The following is a 21,838-nucleotide window of genomic DNA, read 5'->3' on the forward strand; positions in this document are numbered from 1 at the left end:
AACAAACATGGCGGCTCCCACGGGCGCTAGTCAGTCTCCGACACACGGAAATCTACAGTGCTCAGTGCACATTGAATCTGTAAAATTTGAAGCATTCAAGGCACTGACGAATAAACGATGGACTAAAGTTACTTCCTGCGCTAAAGATTGGCTTAATCTCAGTGGCGGAGACAGTGATATCGCCGTACTACTGATTACTCCATGGCCTACTACGATCAAGCGTGTGTTCAACAGCATAGTATGATGGGGTTCCACGATAAGTGTTACAGGCGGTTGATAGCAAGCACATTGCTGCAAGAAAACGGACAGTTCCAGAGGAGACCCCATATGATTTTAAACGAAGAATTGACGGAAAAGATCGAGGAAACCAAGCAGAAGCTCTGGTGTATTGCCTGTTCAATTTATTATATGTGGGAAAAGAAACAATACATTACTAGGCGTTGCAAACGGGACAAGCTGCAGCAGGCAGATACTTTCGATGGAGGTAAGCCTAAGCATACTACACGACTCTACTTGTACTTCTGTGGCATAGTTGAAGTGTTAAGAGAAGTTGCATAATGCAAAATCAGTAGCTCTTAAGGGATATAATCCAAGTCAAAGGGCACAGTGTTGGACCTGAACATAATATAATTAGTGGCATGGTCATCTGATTTGTTTTGTTATATGGTGGTAGGAACGGAAATTTGTTTCAAATTCTCCATCTGGGCACTAGCCTAAGTGTTAAATACAGGCTTCATAGTTTTCTTACTGTGGCCCTTTATTTGAATGATAGAGATATTATATTAGTTAGAAAAATAAGTGTAACAAAGGTGCAATAAGGTTAGGTTTGCAAGGTCTTATGGTCAGCCTGTCTAGCTTTACCAAAATGAACAAGTATCTGTCTCCTTTATTATTAGTAACGGATATAATCTACCATTGTATAATTTAAACCATAACATTAAGAGATAATGTACTGTACTGTCAAAAAAAGCCTGTTTTAATTCTTTTTTGCATGACACTGGTTTGCAAAATTTGAATGTGTCTTTGTTTGTCCATAGAAGATGAGCAGATCACATGGTATATAAATAAAATTGTCTTAGTTCTTATTTGTTCAAACTTACATTTTGATCAACAGAAAATGCAAAACAATTTGCTTTTTTTATTTCATTTTATTAAGGTATTGCTTCGACAAGCAGCAGAGCGGAAAAAAGATGAGCCCAGATTTTATGAATATTAGAGGAAAAGACCGTGTTGCCATTGAAGTGAGGTACCATTCTCTATGTTGAAGAAACTAGATACAATTCTTGACAAGTAAGACATACAGATCTTGAAAGGTAAAGTACTCTCTTCAATGTGTGGTTCATTGAGTGTTCAGGGGTGGATCTAGGACTTTTGGAATATGGGGGTCCTCCCCCAAGGAAAATTAAAAAATTCTCTAAACGCATTGAGATGTAATATCAGGTTAATCTTTCCATTGAAATTATTAAAGTAATTTGCAACATATTTCTAGCTGAATTGTAATTATATTGGTACCCCATCATAAAATGTGAGACTCAAAAATATCCAATTTCATGGTACAAGGTGTTCTGTTCATCTCCTCCTCAGAGCAGAGTTTACCACCAACAAAAGATGCTCTGATCCAGCATGTTAAGCGCTGCACCAACCAGGCTGCTATTCACAGTAGGGCATTGCAGCAAAGGATTGATGCACTCTCACCAGAGGGACATGGATGGAAACTTGAAAATGATGACCTTATAATAACTTGGATGACGAAGCCACCTGACCCAGATGTTTTGCTTCAGTGTGTCAGCAGTAGCTGTAGAGTCGGCAAATGTCTTAAAGGAAGATGTTCCTGAATGAATGCACAACTACCGTGTACAGACCTATGTAAATATAGAAATTGCAGCAACTTCCAAGAAGATGTTGAGATTGTTGATGCAGGGGAAGATGATTTGGAGGATGAACTGTGATGGTGTTAAATCTTGATATCTTAGTCTGAAATTTTAATCAAGTTTGAAGTTTGTGAAGAGGGTTAACTTTTTCAAAGTCATGTTGTCATTATTTTGTTCCCCAGAGTTTAAAGGAACCAGAAAACATGATCTTATTGATATATTCATTTTAGCTATTAGTAGTTTTACGTAGATTACCCTACCTACCAGACACCTTTGATAAATATCCACATTTTCTTCAAATCACACTTTTTTTTGAGAGGGGAGGGGAGGGGATGCTTTACCTCTTGCATATTCACATATCCCCTGACCCTGTTCCAATATCACGGTTCCTTATTGTTTGCCGTAACATTTCGTTACCTGTTTTATTCATATTGTTAATATGTTCTGTGCATCTGTTCAAGTTTTGACTGAAGGATATTCAAGTCTTTAGTGACTTTTATTTCATCTAATTATCTTCACCTCTACTACGGAATAGACTTTCCCTTTTCCATACCATATCTGACTACCATGCAGTGAATTGAAGTGGATACTGTTAAGACTAGTACAACTGTCCTTGGATGAACTTTTAATCACTTATTAATTCCGCGCCGCGCCTTTTGATGAAGAACCTGTATCTTGAATCATCGCAAAGGCCCAGCTCTACTACACCATTGAGTGTATCGACCCAGTCTTAATAGATACATTATTTCTTTCTATCTGGGGCTTAAGTTAACTGTCTTCGTTATTCACTTATTTGTACCATTCACCTTTATTATTCATATTATTTGTAGAATATAGAACTATTATTATTCAAAATACCATTCGAAACCTTGTCGATCTTTTCTTTTATACGTTAACTCCCTTGGAAACTCTTTTTGCAGGAATACGAATTATAAACATGTCGTTTCAGTAACAAGGAGAAAGTACCTAGTTTTGCAGAAGACTAGAAAGAGTACTAAGGTAACGGATATATACTGACTATAACTTTATTTCACATCTACGATATGCCATGACGTCTTAGTGTGCCAACTTATATATTGATTTATACAAAAGAAATAGCTCACTGGTCTTGGGGCATTGGTACATCTCATTGTAGCTAGGGATTTAGCTACATGTAAAGTAGAGGGGGAGGGGATCGCATTTGTAAAACAGTTTGGATGGGGAGTGTAACAATTGTGGAGAGGAACTTTTCATTATATGTGTATATTTACGCATACATGCACAGACGAAATGCATTCATAACATAGGGGGAAAATCTAAAAATATTTGATTTATTACAAAGCATTATATCTGAGTTTATTAAAAGTGGTACATTTTTATAATTAAAACCCTTAAGTTATAATGTGCAAAAATTGTATTTCATATTTCAAAGTTGAAAATGTGATTTTTTACCATTTTTCTGCGAAAATGGAGGGGGGGGGGGCACAACTTGTAATGCCTGAAAACAACCCTCACTGACCCTTAGACCAGAATCCTCTTCCACCATTGTTGTAACCCTGACCCAACTATTATACAAAAAAAAATATATCAGTCGTAATTAAACATATAAGAAAAGAGTGGTATGTATGCACCACTGTACCAAATCTAACGTTAGCACATGTGTGCCTAATACATAGCATCGTAGCACGTAATGTCTACATAACATACCCAATTTCAAGGGTTTCTTACAAAAATACTGCAGGAAATTTTTTGGAGAACTTTTGATATAATGTTTGTGATGCATTAAACTACCCAAAAATGCATTAAAAGTCTAGACCCGGTGTTGCTGGAACGAAACTGATTTTACAGCCACATTTTGAGCTTCAGCTGATGGCCTATATGGATTTTGAAACTGTTCTCGATTTTCCATGCAAGTTACATAACATTCCTAGAAAATCTTTGCCAATTATCATATTTAATAGCCTTAAATTCAGAGTACATTGACAGAGCCAAGCAAACATTACAATATACCACATGTATGCTAAAAATAAAGCAACTACAACAACAGTGACATACTAAGTAAGTAAGTAAATAAGTAAGTAAGTAAAACTTTATTGATCCAATATGGAAATTTGTGTACTCGCCCGTACTATAAAAATTCACAAATGATAGAAAAAAATATGACTGTACAGATAATATGGTAAGAGGGGTAAGAGATTAATGTTGAAGATTGCTGTTGAAAAGTTGAATTGCACATGGGATGAATGAATTGCGGTGTATGTTGGTTTTCAAGCATGGGAGTCTCAGTCTCCCACTGCCCCTACTCATGCAACTGTCATGGAGATGGTCATGGAGTGGGTGGGCACTGTCCCCCCACACAGTATCAAGTTTACTCTGGAGTAAGCATTGATAAACTTCGTCTACCGTAGGCTGGGAAGTACCGATCACCTCTTCCGCTTTCTTTCTAATTCCATCGATATGATCTCTTTCCGAATTAACTACATTTCCACCCCAGCATATAAGACAATAACGCCAGACCCCACAAATTGTAGCATTATAAAACATTTCCAAAATTTCAGAGCGAACATTAAAGTTTGACATTTTCCTGAGGAATAAAGTCGGGAATTCAATTTCTTAACAAGAGTATCAATATGTTCCCCCCATGATAAATCATTGTTCAAAGTCACGCCAAGGTATACATTTGACTCGACACGTTTGACTGGAGTTCCCTTAATAATGGCTGGTGGTGGGTGATTAGCATTCCGCCGGAAGTCGATCACCATTTCTTTCGTCTTGGTAACGTTCAGTTCCAGGAAATTCGAGTCGCAGTATTACTATGAAGTATCTGAAAAGTGTATTCCATAATGACAAAATATATCACCCACCATCCACCTGAAGTTCTGAAGGGTCCATGTAGCCAAAATAAACCACCCTCAGGCAACCATAGCTTAAGCTATGGACACATATATTTGAAATGCATTTTAACAAGAAGCAGCAGTAAATATCCCGGCAGTTTTTGCGATGGCGATATCCCTATAATGCTGACTTTTCATTCTCTGTCTCTTCCAGGCCGTGGAGGAATATCAGATGATTGAAGATGGAGACCGCCTTCTGGTCTGCCTGTCTGGAGGTAAAGACAGTCTCTCGTTACTCCACACGATCAGGCAATACCAGTTTCTAGCGAAGAAGAAGGTATAAACACGGACCACTTCGGATATTTTTAGCTCGGTATATTATGACAAGGGGGTTATAAATAAATACCATAAAATAAATACCAAATGTTAAAGTGCTGTTATCATGAAATAAAACATGCTCAAGAGCACTGTACAAAAGAACCAATTCCTGGAATATAAAATTACCAAACTTAAGAAAACCTAAAAGTAACAACAACAGCAGTAACAGTTAAAAAAATGATATAATACAGGGTTATAAACCACAACAAAGAACATAAAACTATAAATATACATAAAAATGGGCACAGTAATGTGAATAAAACAACGAATAAGATTAATGCCCATACTCAAGCCTGAAAAGATAAGTTTTCAAATGCTTCTTAAAAGTGTTGATATATGTGACATTTTTCAAGTGATGAGGAAGAGAATTCCAGAGGTTAGGACCTGCTGCACTTTTTTATATTATGGTTTGTCTCCATTGGTGTCTTCCTGTATAATGCAGAAATAATTTGGAAACTATTTCTAGTTGAAGGTTGTTGCTTAGGGTTGTGAAGTTGTGAAAGAAAATATTTGACGAGAAGAATCTGTTGTTTTTGTGATTTGGAAATATCATAGAGAAGTGCTATCCTAAAGTTTCTGTGCCTTTTAGGTGACAAAATGCATGGTATGTATATGTGTCTGCAAGTTTATGGATAGACAACTGGAGAGAAGAAGTGCAAGGTCCCTGTCAAAATGGGGAATACTGAAGGGGGCTTTAGCCAGGCTGTGGGGCGGGGCCTAACTGTCCTGGGGTGGGGAATTTTGCAGCTGCTGCAGCTTTCTTTGTGACACATTGCCTAACACTATCCTCTAGACAAATAGACTGAAATTAAGTGAAAATAGTAAGTATCAGTCACTTGATGAGATGATTATTTCATTTTTCTTTCGTTTGATCCTGTTTCAGTTGAGATGATTCATCTTGTATTTGTGGTGTGTGTGGTTAGAATTATTTCACATTTTTGTCATTCTCATCGACAGGGCATTCACTTTGAATTTGGTGCGGTGACAGTAGATCCTCAGACGTCATCGTTCGATCCAAGCCCTCTGAAGGGCTATCTGGCAGACTTGGGTGTACCGTACTTTTATGAAGAGCAATGTAAGTAACAAAGCTCAAACCTTGAGCATAAGAAAATTTAACTGAACTTTGGTAATGGTAATTTCTGGACAGGTCGGTCCAATCAGAATCCTCGAAACTGCGGAATCGAGGAAGCATGGCAAATGCTTAGGGGCAAGTTAGAAAATTGACATGGATTTCCATTGAAGTGAAAGCACACCGCAACAAGTTTAAGCTGTCAGAAGGGGACCAAGGTCATTTGCAAAGATTTGAAACAGGACCAAAGCATATTTTTCCAAAGTGCAAGAACACAGACCTGTACAGAAATGACAGAAGACAGGAACTATTAATGTGATCACTCATAAATCTGTACAGCTAGATTTTAATTTAACCCCAGCTGCTTTAGAAGCTATTGTCTGTTGCAAATATCGGTGGCGTCTTTGAAAACGGTTAATTCAAGCACTGGTCGAGCATACTTAAAATTATTGAGATGTGTGTAGTGTTAACACATGGCAAGCTCAATCAATTATTACAGGGAAGGAAAAACTATTTGAGAACCACTGCCAATATTGTTTTTAATAAAAGTTTATTTAAATTTGTTTTTTCTTCAATTTTAGGTAATAACATTTAGTTTTGGGTCAATACCTTTGTATTTTCCAGAGTATTATGCCTTCCAAAAAACAAAAAAAAGAAGCCTGTAGCTTGGAATCAAATTTCTGTTGGTATTCAGTGGTATTAAGTACATGAATGATTTATTTTTATTAGTGAAAAATGTTTGCCATTGATATTTTCAAGTGATGGTGTTAATACAAGAATCTTTAAAGTCAACATACAAAGTAGTGGATTTAATTTCCAACAAATATTGTACAGGTCTTGAGATACAGGTATAAATTACATTGCTACATTGCATGCTGGAATAGAATACTGTTCGGTTCAAAGTGAAACATTTACCTTTCGACATTAGAAATAATTACGTTATGGAACAACCAACAATAAGGGAATCAAATAGAGTAGATTAAACTTACACCCTAGTGATCTGTGCATCTTTAAATAACACTGCTTTTTTTTCCATCTCTATTATTGACTCATTTGACATTTATACAAATAGATAATGATTATTTTGTGAGTTCTTTAGGATTACAATACAACTCAATCATTGCCTAACAATTTAATATTTTCTTATCTTTAGTTTTAATAGTACATAACAATATCAATACAATGCAACCGCAGAGACAAAACGTGCAATAATACTATTTTCAAATATAATGATCGCGACTTACACAACGTTGAGAAGCAAAACATAACGAAGAAGAAATACTCAACAGGAAACCAAACAAGCAATGAGACCCTATGAAAAGAGCGCTAACTGCAAATGAAATCCTTCTTACTAAAAGTAGTTTTAAATTCTTGAAGAGAGATCGGAGGATTAGGCTTATTCTTACATAGATAATATTCAATTAATTTGTAATTAGAACTTAAATTTAGAGAGGAAATCTATACCCTTGGGAATACTACCCAGAGTTTCTGTCGAAATATGAAATATTTCGCATGAAAAATGAGAAAGTTATAGGGATGTTTCAGAGAAAGTTTATAACCAAACAAAAAGTCTTGTTTTGAAAAACAAAACTGTCTACCAAGTAGTGCCTGCTCAACATCAAGAATGAAATTAGAAGTAACTTTACATTTCCAGAAAATATGTTCAAGTCTTTCATCTTTTTCTCCACAAAAAGTAAATAACAATGCCTGCTGATGAGAGCAGGGAACATATTTGAAGGCTTGAATTTTGGATATTAAAGTACAGTAGTATATACTCTTTTGACAGAGCTAAAAACTGCTTTTCTCTTAACTTACCAGGTATCATTGAGCAAGCTGCAACTTTAGAGGGTGGATGCGACTCAATCTGCAGTTTCTGCTCTCGAATAAAGAGAGGTCGAATCTACGCTTGCGCGAGGAGGGAAGGTTATAACGTCCTGGCAATGGGGCAACACCTTGATGATTTAGCTGAGAGGTAAGTTATTAGTATTTTAGAAAGTTTGTCATAAACATTTTCAGGTAAATTAAGATATACATCGATAACAATGACAGCTATTATTTAAATGAGATTTTGACCGTTTAAAGATAAAAGAATGCAAGCAAAAAATAGATGGAAATATGTGCAAGATTGTGGAAGTACAGAAAAGGAACCAAAATGGTCTTATAAATTTATTACAAGATGATGATAATCAAATTTCAGCACACAATGTCTGCCATTGAATTGTCAGCACACTGTACCTTGGAAAGTTAAAATTCAGACAGCACAGTTCCATATAAGGAGGATATGATGAGATACTGTAAATATGACCGACATAAAGCTGAAAACTAAAAAAATGGGAATTCTGCTGTTCCAACTAAAGTGCTATTTGAAATTGTACAGCAACTCTTGACTTCAACTGCTGGTTTCACTTCGAGAGTAAAATTAAACCCCTTCTTTGACCTTTTACCTGTTCAGATGTCCTTTTGTTAAACTTTCAGTTAGCCTTTATAATTCTCAATTGTCAAGAGCTTCAACCTTCTTGCTTTTCTCTTAAGGGAATGATTCAAGCACATCTGGCTTCCCATAGTTTATCTTCTACTCTTCACAAAAGGCCCTGTTGTCATGGTAACATTCTATTTTCTCATTTGCAGCTTTTTTATGTCAGTCTTTCACAATGGACTTCTGAGAACAATGAAGGCCAACTATCTTGTGCAGTAAGAAACATTTTTTTTTCTTCTTGTTTTAAAGTTGCGTTTTAAGTTAGCCGGGCGTTCATATCAGATAATAAAGATTGTTCAAAGTAGATATCTGAGGTCATGCGCAGTTCAATTGGTTTGTTTTCCTAGATGGTGTTACCCTTTTCCGTCGATCAGGAAATTGCGGTAAGCTTTGGAAGTCACGTAGAGAGACAAGCACAGAATGAGTAAAAGTTACTTTAGTGACTTGGTTATTCTGCTATAGGCAAGCATTAATGGGAGGATATAATCTTGGATGCTTACTTTACCGGCTTTAAGCAGCCTGTCACGGTTGCTAATCCCTTGGATTAATTTATCTGGTATTGTTTAGAAAAATGTAAAATTTGCAATTTGCCATACAAGTGTAAATATTTATGTCAATTTTTATACATGAACCATAGCATATTGTAAGTGACACAAAATTCAGAAAAAGTCTTCAAAACTGATACATGGAATATGAACACTGGAATTATCCCCCCGAAACCTCCCCCTCTCCACACTCCCGCCGCCTCTACCTTTCACAAATCCCTGTTTTGCTGAGTAGGAGAATTCATGCTCTGATTCCCAACATCCAATCATGCGAACATTAGTTCTTTTTGCATTATTTGTAAGATCCGATGTTCTAAACAACATCAGTATATCTCTCAATTATTCTCTTCAAAGATCTAAATTTGTGGAAATAAATAAGGGAAATATTGTTTTCAATTTTAAATGAAACATTTTGTGTCAGTTCTATAAAGTTTCACCCGAAAATTCAACCTGTTTTGCCAAATTTCTGTAAAATAATTTCCTGTTTGATTTTAGGCTTTGTTTTGTTTTCTACTCTGCATTGTCATTAAGGCTAAATGGAATGCTTATGCATGCTGGAAATTACTCTTCTGAGTTTTATGAAAACAGCATGAGTTTATTCTCAGGGCTTCTCCATGTCTGAATAAACATGCAATGTATGTGTACAGTGTGTACACAAATCCCTATTAAATCCAGTCAATTTTGCGCTTTTTGGGGGGTGGGGGGTGGGGGGAGGTTGGGAATAAATTTGAGATAAATGATGTCAATCTGAGAGATTATGTAACTAGAATTATTCATCCTGTTTTAGTTTTTCAAAGTGTAAAACTAATTTTGTATTTAACTGGTAGAATATTTCCCTATAATTTTCTGTTCAAAGTTTGGCTAAGTTATGGTATCAATTTTGGCAAATATGTACTTTGAAATAATTGAAGTTTATTTTCAAGATTGCTTAAACCTTTCTTTTTTTCTTCACAGGGAAGGCGATCTAAGGGTTATAAGACCGTTCGTCTATGTCAGGGAGAAAGAGTTAAGAGAATTTGCTCAAAAGGTTAGGACTATAGTTTCCATATTCCATTCAATATTTCAATGCAAAATTTTCTAAGGCTTCCAAGATGGCTGGCTTCATTGTGTGCATATTGTATATGTTTTATGTATAGTTATTTTATAGTTCATTAGTATGTGCAGTGTTGTGTGTATGAGTTTGTATGAGTTTGTATGAGTAGTATTTATCATATGCAAGTTGTACAGATGATTTACAAGTGTGCAACAATTGATATTACGAATGAAGGAAAACATAAACTAGAAAAATTATAGTGACCTTGAAGAAGTAGGAAAACTACATACATTAAAATATATCAGCAAAGACAATGGATGCTAATCAGCAAATACTAGAGTGAAGAGAGAAGAAAAACTGGTATTAATGTTGTCTAAAGGGATGGGTTTGGAAGGAATTACTGCTTATAAGGTGGCACTTGAAAGTTAGAGAGTGCTTCTCTTTTTGGTACCTGCAGGGAAACCTTGACAGAGATTGGAACAGTAATTGTTTAGTAGGAGTTAACCTTGTTTTGTGAAGCGAAGAACATGTTCTTTCTATGGTTTGTGATACAGGCTGTATGGATAAATTCATTAGCAGACTAATGACCCTAAATAAATGTATAGAGCTGTATCATGTGTAGTTTGTTTATTGTTTGTTTACTGTATTTTATGTAGTGTTTAGTGTGCATAGGGTTTTAGTGGTTATGTTGTTTGCATCACAGGGCTTAAGCTTGTTGTATTGTTATTATTTCATCTTTACGGCAATCTTTAAGAAATGTATCCACATATTTAATAATTGAGAGAAATGGTGATTTTTCTTCTGCAGGCAAAACTACCTGTCATTCCAGAAAACTGTCCTGCTTGCTTTGAAGCTCCAAAGGTAAGATCAGTCTATCTAGTGGGTACCATTTTGAAGAAAACCTTTAGGGATTTATCTCTTTTTCCAAGAAAATTGTTTGACACTTCAATAACTTGCAATATGTGATGAAGTTAAAGGGATATTTCAATTGCAGACAATGTAAGACTTCAAATAAAGAGGAAGAATATTTCACACCGGAATGTGCCTTTAAGAGTGGACGGTTGTCCATGTAGAACGGCAAGTTGTTAAAATATTGTGGAAGGATGTTAAAGTTGTGGAAATGAAAATTAATATGATTAGCTGATTTGAATTAAATGTTGTCACTAAAGTCTACTCATGGAGGGGATGATGACTGTTGAAAGTGTCGTCCTTCTGTATTTGGAAAGCATCATTAGATGTTAATAATATCGTGTGATAAAGATAGTACAGTACCTACATAGTGCATACACACCTGACAATACATTTCTCATTATGCATTCAAAGAATGCACAAAGAAACGTCTCATGCCGGTAATCTGACCTAGTTTCGAATAAGGTGTAACAGAAGTGTTAGACACCACTATCGATCCCAGAAAATACACACACAGCTTGCTACTGTCGGTAATTAGACACTAGTGTACAGTCAATACATACAGCTACGGTCAATACCCACAACACAGTGTACATAGCAGCGATGGACATCTCAGGTCTAGATAATAGATAAAAAGGGTATCATGTTTCATTACTGTCTGCATTTTGTAGCGACAAGAAGAAAACTTCACCTGCAAACAACGGAAAGTTAACTTTTTCAGGGCCCGGCACGCGGTTTGGGGCGAGTCTTCAATGCCTTTAAAGTATCGCATTTTGCCATTCTCTGTTTTTTAAATATTTTTCCATCGGTTTTCTGCTTTTCCTCGATGACCTGCCATTTTAACTGAGGATTTTTAACCGATTATATTTCAGGAAAGACATCGGACCAAGCAGCTACTGGCAGCCCAAGAGATTCTGTTTCCGAGATTATACCAGAGTCTGTTGACAGCGATGAAACCACTGATGGCTAAGAATAGAACCGGAATGGAATCTGTTCACAGAAAGAAACCAGACAGGGATGAAGAAGATGAAATACAACTCTAAACTGATCTTCAAGCCTGAGGTGTTTTTGGGGGGGTGGGGGGTGGGGGAGGGGAATGGGGGTGGAGAGGAACAGTTAGGATTTCATGTACATTGCATAGGCATCTGGTAGGTCTATGCAGACCGTACAAATTTAAAGGGACTATATGAGGAGTGCTGCTTTGTGACCTTTCTTTGTACCGATAGAACGTGCTTGTTAGCTTTCTGACATAGCGCCACCTCAGCATCCTTCACTCTATTACTTACCCACCATTTACAAAACGTACATGTCCTTGGTGTGTCTGTTCAAAAGGAGTTATTTTTCGTCTGCCGTCTTAGGCTGTAAACTACTAATTTTTTCTCTGGTAAGTGAAGTGTTGATCAATTTCATTGTATATAAGCCATTTAAAACCTGTAGGGAAGGGCTGAATTGCCAATATGGCAACCCCTAACCCACCCATAACCGCCTCCTTAGTCGAAAACCTCAACCTCTCTGATTTTGACATAGACATTAATGATTGGATCCCAGTACAAAATAGCAGAAAAAAACAACGTCCAAACTCCGTTGAAATAAACCCATCTCCTAACTCCAAATCAACCACCAAAAAGTCCGCTCAAACAATCATTGTATCAGGAATCTTACCAGAAATATAAAAAAAACCCAATAACCCTTGCAAAACTAATAAATGAAGAAAAACCAACTGCCATAATCTAATATAAACCGTCTTCGTAGTAACGACATCCTAATCACCCCCCATGACCCTAAATCTGCAAATATCCTCCTGAAACCATGGACTCAAAAGACTAAACTAGGCAACCTCAAACCAAGAATCCCCCGAAAAGTAAGACAAAGAAACTTCTCTGTAGTAGCCTGTGGCATAAACCCTGAAATTCAAATCAAAGATATTGAACAAAAACTGAAAGACCAAGAATACACCCCAATACAAACTAAAAGACTCATTAGTCATGCCACAAACAATCCAACTTGAAAAGTAAAAATAACGTTTGAAGAACAAGAACCTCAACAACCACTAATCAACCAAGGTCTCTACTTAGGATACTCTAAACACAAAACAGAAGAATACCACAAACCCCCTCAAATCACTCAATGTTTCAAATGTCAACTTTTCGGACACACCCACCATACTTGCAAAAATCAAATTAGATGCCTCAGATGTGGCGAAAACCACATCAGTTAGAGACTGTACCGAACAAAAAGAAAACACAAGATGCGCCAATTGCTCAGGGACTGATGCCGCCCTTTACAAAGGATGCCCAAAATTTAAAGAAGCTACAACTGAAGCTAATAACAAACAACAAGAACAAAGAACCTATGCGAATGTAACCAAATCTACCCATAAAATTGAAATAACAAATAGAATTGCCACTGAAGAAAAACTTTGTAATCGATATAATACAAAACACCCTCAAAAAAGCTGACATTCACATTAAATCCGACGACTTTGCCAGTTACGCCACCGTGTTAACACGCAAACACCTACACTTAAATATCCCTAAAACTGTAATTATGGAACGTCTCCACCAACCTTCAATATTTAGCCCTCCTCAATCACCTACATGACAAGCACACTCCCTCCTTCGGTCAAGTTCCTCCACCTAAACATCAACAGTATCCTTCCAAAATTAAACCTCCTACTTAGTATAATCACCAGCCACTCCCTGGATATCATTTTGTTAAACGAAAGTAAACTAAATACAAATTCCCATCTTAGCAACCCTGGTTACCAAACTTTCAGATACGATATCTCTCGCTCTAGAGGAGGAGTACTTATAGCTGTAAAAAACAATCTCAAAGCCACTCTCCTCCCAAACCCAATCCAAACAAGCAATTAAACAATTGAAATTGTACTCGAAAGAGACAATAAACCTCTCCACATTGTTAGCTATTATAGTCCCCCAAATGAGCCCATATCCACCACTATAATAAAAAAATGTTCTAATAAAAATACAAAACTACTAGGAGATCTAAATGCCCACCACATTATTTTTGGTAGCACCAAAATATCTGAAAAAGGCATATCCCTCTAAGAAATATGTGATAAACACAACTTAACAATAATTATCCAAATTACCAAAACTAGGATAAACCCAATACACAATAATACTGAACTACTTGACTACGCCATAACCTCAAACCACCTTGCAACTAAAACTCATTCGATACAAATCCTAGAAGATGACCTAATCAGTGACCATTTCCCACTCCTTTTTGAGCTAGACATAAACCTCAGTCGCATACAAAATAACAAATTAACGTATAACTACAATAAAACAGACTGGACATGATTTAAAAGGGAACTCGTAACAAACAACACTATCCCCAATTACAACAACCAAAACAACGAGCTAAATTACATCGACAAATACTGTGACAGCATTGCCCATCATATCTTCAATACTTTCAAATGACACTGTCCCTTAAAAACAAAACAAAACAGAAGACAAAAACTAAATAAGAATATTCTTACACTAATCAAACTCAGACGTCGCCTACGTAGAACCTATATGATCTCCCGAGACTCAACTCTGAAAACCCAAATTAACCAACTTAAAAAACAAATAAACAGACAAATATTGGCGGACGAACAAAACCGCATCCAAAACAAATGCGATTCAATCATTAATGACAAAAACCCGAAACACTTTTGGAAAAAATTAAAAAACAACATAAACCCCATTACAACCCCAAGCACAGGTAATACAGACCAAGGCCTTAGAGATGACGTAGGTAACCTGATTTCAAAAACTCAAGACCAAATAAAGGTAATTGAATCATACTTTAAAAATATATTCAATATCTTCGATGGCCCGCCATACGATAACAGATTCCATCAAGAAATAGACCAAACAATTATCAGAAATGCAACCAGCTTTATCCCCAACCCCTTAGGATATCTCAACGAAAACATCCCTCTACTAGAAAAAATAGACATAAACGATTGGTATAGTGCCATTAAAATATGAAAAAATACCTCCCCTGGTCTTGACAATATAAATTACCTAATGCTTAAAAAATCCCCACCAATATTCATCAACTCTCATATTATCCCTCTATTTAACAAACTCCTTAGACTGGGCTATTTCCCAACCCTGTGGAAATACGCCAAAATGATTCTAATACCAAAACCCAATAAAGACCGCACCAAAATCCAAAACTACCATCCAATCAGTCTCCTCCTAGCCTTAGGTAAGATATTTGAATGAATAATAGATAACCGCACCAGAACCCACCTAGAACAAATTAATAACATTTCCCCGTATCAATCAGGCTTCCGAACAAACAAATCCACAATAAACCAAACTTTCCGCCTTTCCGAAGAAATTCGCATCGGCTTCATAAAAAACATAATACCACTGCCCTCTTCCTTGCGTTCGATAAAACTTGGCACAACAGCATAAGAATTATGCTACTAAACTTTAATCTCCCCTCCAATTACACCAGACTTCTTTCCTCTTTCCTTAGTGATCGCAACACAAAAATATACCACGTAAACCAACAATCAAATCCTATTCCACTTCGTGCAGGCACTCCACAGGTCGCTGTTCTCAGCCCCCTCCTCTACACCCTATTTGTAAATGATCTCAACATCCCCCCCCCTCTATCTAAATGCAACTATAGTCAGTACGCTGACTATATAGCCATTTGGAGCACCAGTAAAAATATTCATATGACAGAAATAAATATTAATAAAGCAATTACACATCTCGAAAACTGGTGCTCGATGTGGAGAATAAAAATAAATCCCTCAAAATCTAACCTAGTCAATTTCTCCTTTAAAAACTCAAAATACGGTAACCATATTTCCAAAATTAATCTTGTTAACACCTCAATCACTGCCTCTCCCAATGCAACCTTCCTCGGTACCACTTTCCATAGCAAATTATCGTTTAATCTACATTGTAATAGAACTGCAGGACGTTGCTGGTCCCACCTTAAATCCATTCAAATCCTCTCACACATATATATCTTCCCTCCAAAAACCACTAACCAAATCTACAAATCCAAAGTAAAACCAATTCTCAGTCACGGGAGCTTCTCCTTGCTTACCATTTCTAATCACAACAAACAAATTTTAAATAGAATCCACACCACAGCTTATCGACTTGCACTAAAAATCCCTTCCTATATAGCTACTTCTCACTTTCTCCGCACAGGAAACACAAAATCTTTTTTCACCCTACTTGAAGAATTTAACACCAAATTATATAAAAACAACCTCAAGAATGACCCATCGATCGAAGAACTCCTACTGAATTACAAAGTCGCAATAACTTACTTCCCAAATAACCAAAACCTTTCCATATTCAAAACTGTTACTTAAAGCCTCATTCCAATAGAAAATCCTTTTCCTGAATGGGTCTAGCCCCCCTCCCCTCGACTCCAGGTGTACTTATATATTAAGAACAAAACAAAACAAATTCCGACAAAGTAGCAACCACTTCCTACCCAGACAATAGAAACAAAAATCCTCAATACTTAGAAATCCCCCCCCCCCCCTTTGGAAATCTCTCCCTAATTGGCTCTTTAATTACGACCTGTATATTTATGGCTTCTATACAATGTGATTATATAAGACTTCACTTACCAGCAACTCCCTGACTGAACGATAGATAACTTTCCCAAGAAAAGAAAAGAAAAAAAGTGTCTATTCTATAAAAAAAATCTTATTATTCCCCGTATGACCTCTCGCAAGGTTGATCAGGGGTTTAACTCCTTTTTGATTTGATTTGACCTTTATGAGTTACTCTTTTTCTTTCACCTCGAAAATTTGTGAGTAGTAAGATTTTCACAAAATTATGAACAAAGTGCAATAAGGTATACCAAACCTATCAAATAGATACTAAAAAAAGATAGTAATATTTAAACCCAAAAGTTGTTTTTAAATTTTAAATTTTGTGACCATTTTCTTCAGCAATTTCTGTTGTCACATTATATGCCCTTTAATATGTGGGAAGTCAGTGACCAGTTTAGAGGGTAAAGATATTAGCTGTTTCTGGGTTTTCCAAGAAGCTGTACAGCAACTTAAATGGTAGCATTTTCTGTCACTAACAAGTTCAGCCCAAAGTCATATATGGAAGTTAGGCTTCCGTTTATCGGCTATGAGAGAGCATTTTTGATATTTGGTTTAAAAACTAACAGATGTATCTTCACTTTTCTTATTGTCTTTTTTTATTCCTTCTTGCTGGTCCTTATATAAGTCTTCATCGTAATCAGAATGTGAAGCAAACACCGCCCTCAATTTAGGAATATCATAACCAGGTACATAGTTATTTCCAATGTTGTCACTGCTGTGTTGAAGTTGTCCCTCATGTTGTGGGTTACATTTTGGACATAATTTTCTCTTTACAATTCCTGAAATAGGGAAGAAAAGAGGGGGAGGGGGTTGGGTGGGTGGGTGGGTGGGTGGGTGGGTGGGGAGAGAGGGAAGTGGGTTAGATACTTTAGATCAACAGATTAAAGTGGGAACCTATAAACCCAATATTAAATTAAATTGCAAGTAACTGCATACTTGGTATTTAGATTCACATTAATGATTAGAAGAACCACCATTATGATAAGAAGAACTACCCCTATCTTTCTGTGAGGTGAAAGGTCATATGAGGTCAACAGAAGTCCAAATCTGAAAATGTTTGAAAAATGAAAAACCTTAAGTAAAGCATTTGAGTGAACTTGATGTTTGAAATATGAATGTATACTATAATGCAAGAACCTAACAGATGATCCTTTGAAGTTAGTAACGGTAAACAATTTTAAATACTGTGTGCAGGGTAACTGTTGAACGTTCTGATCTGGAATATGCCATCAAATTACTAAGCCATTTAGCTTTCCGGTTTAAATAGCAGACTGGTCACTGTATTTTCACTGTTTTATCCTTGCCAGAGAGTTGCTTGAAAATTGGGAGAAACAATTTCAGTCCTATGTACGCTGCAAGCTTTTGACAATTATCTTGATATTTTTCTGGAAACATTTAATTGTATGCCCTTAAAGTTAAATTCCCAGCGGGGGCACAGTATGTCCAGAATCATACATAGCAACAATTTGCAGGCCAAGTCTCTACATTGACATAATGCTGACATTCACCATGATGAAAAAATTGCAACTACACTTTGTTGAATTGCTGACGAAATTGCAATTAAAGAATAGGGGAATTAATTCTTACAATGAAAGAAAATTATTTTAAATTTCTCTGCTCTTTTCCAAGTGAAATCCTAAGAGAAAAAAAAATTCCCATCTGAGCAGAACTGTTATTAATACCTTTGATAAAATTTTGTAATGATGGACACTGAAGTTTATCAGTTTACATGTGGGGTAGGTGAGGGTGGGGGGAGGGAGGGTGGGGAAGAAGGGGGAAGTGTGGAGAAATGACTTGGAACTTATTATGCAGTTGTTTGCTTGAAGAAAGTGCTGGTAATTCATCCTCGGTATTACTGCCTTTTGTCAATTATTCGCATATTTTGATTGGAATATTTCATTTCTGGACAGGTAGTGCAAGGGTATCTTATTAACTGGTCTAGAGACAGACCAATTAGCCGATTTGCCATGAAAATGATTAACTCTTGTTCAAAGTGTCCATTAACAAGTATGAAAGCATATTTGAGGTATGAAAGCATATTTGAGGTATGAAAGCATATTTGAGGTATTAAAGCGTATTTCAGGTATGAAAGCATATTTCAGGTATGAAAGAAGTATGAAATATTGATATCCTTCTCTAGCAACTCTTTGGGGTTTAAAGTACTCTCAGTTATGGATTGGTTTGTACCCTTTCTAAGTAGATGTATATTGTTATAAATATATCAATTGAGTTGTTTAAAAACAGTTGTTGTTATCCCTTCTCTAAAAACCAGTCTAATGAATGGTTAAGCAGTACTTAATGTTATGGAACGGTTGGTCCTAAATGGATGCAATATTTTTGTAGTTCTAAGTGGATGTATTTTTATACATATATTGAGTTTTGAAGTTTATGGATGTGTTTATCTGTAAACTGCTCTTCAAAACAAGATGTGAAAAACCAGGTCCCACTTCCTTTTTCTCTCTATTTTTTTCTCTCAAATTTTTCTTTCTTTTTCTCTCAATTTTTTCTATCTCAATTTTTTTTTCTCTCCCTCTTTTTTTCACTCCTTTTTTTCTCTCTCCTTTTTCCTCTCTCTTTTTTCCTCTCTCTTTTTTCCTCTCTCTTTTTTCCTCTCTCTTTTTTCCTCTCTCTTTTTTCCTCTCTTTTTTCCTCTCTTTTTTCTCTCTCTTTTTTCTCTGTCCTTTTTTTCTCTGTCCTTTTTTTCTCTCCTTTTTTTCTCTCCTTTTTTTCTCTCCTTTTTTTCTCTCCTTTTTTTCTCTCCTTTTTTTCTCTCCTTTTTCTCTCTCCTTTTTCTCTCTCCTTTTTCTCTCTCCTTTTTCTCTCTCCTTTTTCTCTCTCCTTTTTCTCTCTCCTTTTTCTCTCTCCTTTTTCTCTCTCCTTTTTCTCTCTCCTTTTTCTCTCTCCTTTTTCTCTCTCCTTTTTCTCTCTCCTTTTTCTCTCTCCTTTTTCTCTCTCCTTTTTCTCTCTCCTTTTTCTCTCTCCTTTTTCTCTCTCCTTTTTCTCTCTCCTTTTTCTCTCTCCTTTTTCTCTCTCCTTTTTCTCTCTCCTTTTTCTCTCTCCTTTTTCTCTCTCCTTTTTCTCTCTCCTTTTTCTCTCTCCTTTTTCTCTCTCCTTTTTCTCTCCCTTAATTTTAAAAGAGAAGCAGAGGTTGGGATTGAACCAGGGACCTTGTGATGCAAAATTTTTTTCTTTCCCACCAGACCATAAGGTGAGACTCTGAATTTGCAAGCTTTTCAAATACTTAAAGATCTAGATGTTTGGACTTAGAAGTTTTTTCAAAACATTTTCTCCCCTGATCCTACTCCCGCATTGGAAGCTAGTCAGGTAGAGGGGTGGCGGCGGACTCACCTTGTCCGCGTTGAACCTTGTCAGGGGGAGGGGTGGCGGCGAACTCCACTTGTCCGCGTTGAACCTTGTCAGGGGGAGGGGGGGCGGCGACCTCACCCTGTCTGCACCTTCACCCCCTCTCACCTTCTCACCTCTTACCCTCGGTACTCACCTTGTCCACCTGTCAGGAGGAGGGGGACCGCCCGCCTTCGGGATTCACCTTATCCGCTTGTCAGAACTACCTGTCAGTTCTCCTTTTGCAAATACTCACCTGGGACTTGAACCGATGCAATCCAAACCAATCGCTTACTGAACGATGGATTAACCAATTACACCATTTCGGTTCCCTCTGGAGAAAATTCGTTTCTTATATTTATACTTCCACTCCCTCCAGAGGGTAGAAAAGTAAAAGGCTCTGTCTGGACATGAACCGCAGACATGATGCTCAGGCTGGGAATCGAACCTGAGATATGGAGTTTGTCTGTCTCTCTCTAGTCCAGAGCACTACCAACTGCGCCACTAGAACTGTTGAGAATTAATGCTCGTTTCTAATATTTGAACTTCAGAACTCAAGAATGGAATCAGGAAAATAGCAGAAAATAAAAGAGGCTCTGTCTGGGGATCGAACCTGAGACATAGGGTTTGTCTATCTCTCCAGTCCAGAGCACTACCAACTGCGCCACTAGAACCGTTGAGAATTAATGCTCGTTTCTAATATTTGAACTTCAGAACTCAAGATTGGAATCAGGAAAAGAGCAGAAAATAAAAGAGGCTCTGTCTGGGGATCGAACCTGAGACATGGGGTTTGTCTATCTCTCTCCAGTCCAGAGCACTACCAACTGCGCCACTTGAACTGTTGAGAATTGTTGCTCGTTTCTAATATTTGAACTACAGAATGGAATCAGGAAAAGAGCAGAAAATAAAAGAGGCTCTGTCTGGGGATCGAACCTGAGACATGGGGTTTGTCTATCTCTCCAGTCCAGAGCACTACCAACTGCGCCACTTGAACTGTTGAGAATTAATGCTCGTTTCTAATATTTGAACTTCAGAACTCAAGAATGGAATCAGGAAAAGAGCAGAAAATAAAATTACTGTCTAGGAATTGAACCGGAGACTTGGAGTTGTCCGTCTCTCTCAGTTACAGAGCACTACCAACTGCGCCACTAGAACTGTTGAGAAATAATGCTTGGTTCTTATATTTAAACTTCAGAGTCCAGAATGGAAGAAGGAAAAAGAGCAGAAAATCATGGCGTTTGTCTGTCTCTCTCAGTTACAGAGCACTACCGACTGCGCCACTAGAACCGTTGTGAATTAATGTTCGTTTCTAACATTTAAACATCAGAGTGGGAGAAGAAAAAGAGCAGAAAATCAAAATGTATATTTCTCTCCAAAATTACGCGTGGGACCGGGGTGACCTACTGATTAACTGTCACTCAATAATCATGTCAAGTCCCGTCCCTAGTGTTTAAAATGGAAGCAATTGTATGACATAATATGAAATTTTATTTTAATATTTAGAGGCTTGAAATTCCATAACGTGCAACTTTTATTTGCAAGAGAATAGTCTTCTGTGCCCCGGGAATCCAAAACGAAGCAGCGAAATTTGAAATTTTTCGGCCAATGTGTGATATGGTAGACAGCCTTAATAATGATTATTTTGAATTTCGGCCAAAATCGCGAATTTTATTTCTCTCCAAAATAATGCGTGGGATCTGCAGTGATCTGCATGATTTCATGTCAGTCAATAATCATTTCATATTCTGTCCCTAAAGTGTAAAAATATAGTTATTTTATGACATAATA

At 36.8% G+C, this 21,838-nt stretch overlaps 1 protein-coding gene across 1 annotated transcript in view; it reads left to right on the forward strand.

The window, feature by feature from the left end:
* LOC139959781 (uncharacterized) overlaps positions 1–14,540 on the forward strand; it is a 30,416-nt gene extending 15,876 nt beyond the window's left edge. Inside the window, exons 19-25 of the mRNA XM_071957627.1 lie at positions 4,899–5,021; positions 6,020–6,137; positions 7,950–8,103; positions 8,760–8,822; positions 10,107–10,179; positions 10,993–11,046; positions 11,967–14,540. Coding sequence (XP_071813728.1) covers positions 4,899–5,021; positions 6,020–6,137; positions 7,950–8,103; positions 8,760–8,822; positions 10,107–10,179; positions 10,993–11,046; positions 11,967–12,137 — 756 coding nt within the window. The 3' untranslated portion in view covers positions 12,138–14,540. The remainder of the gene's footprint in view (positions 1–4,898; positions 5,022–6,019; positions 6,138–7,949; positions 8,104–8,759; positions 8,823–10,106; positions 10,180–10,992; positions 11,047–11,966) is intronic.
* Positions 14,541–21,838: the final 7,298 nt, after the last annotated feature.

Source organism: Apostichopus japonicus, chromosome 19 (genome assembly GCF_037975245.1).
Source record: "Apostichopus japonicus isolate 1M-3 chromosome 19, ASM3797524v1, whole genome shotgun sequence".
Taxonomy (NCBI): domain Eukaryota; kingdom Metazoa; phylum Echinodermata; class Holothuroidea; order Aspidochirotida; family Stichopodidae; genus Apostichopus; species Apostichopus japonicus.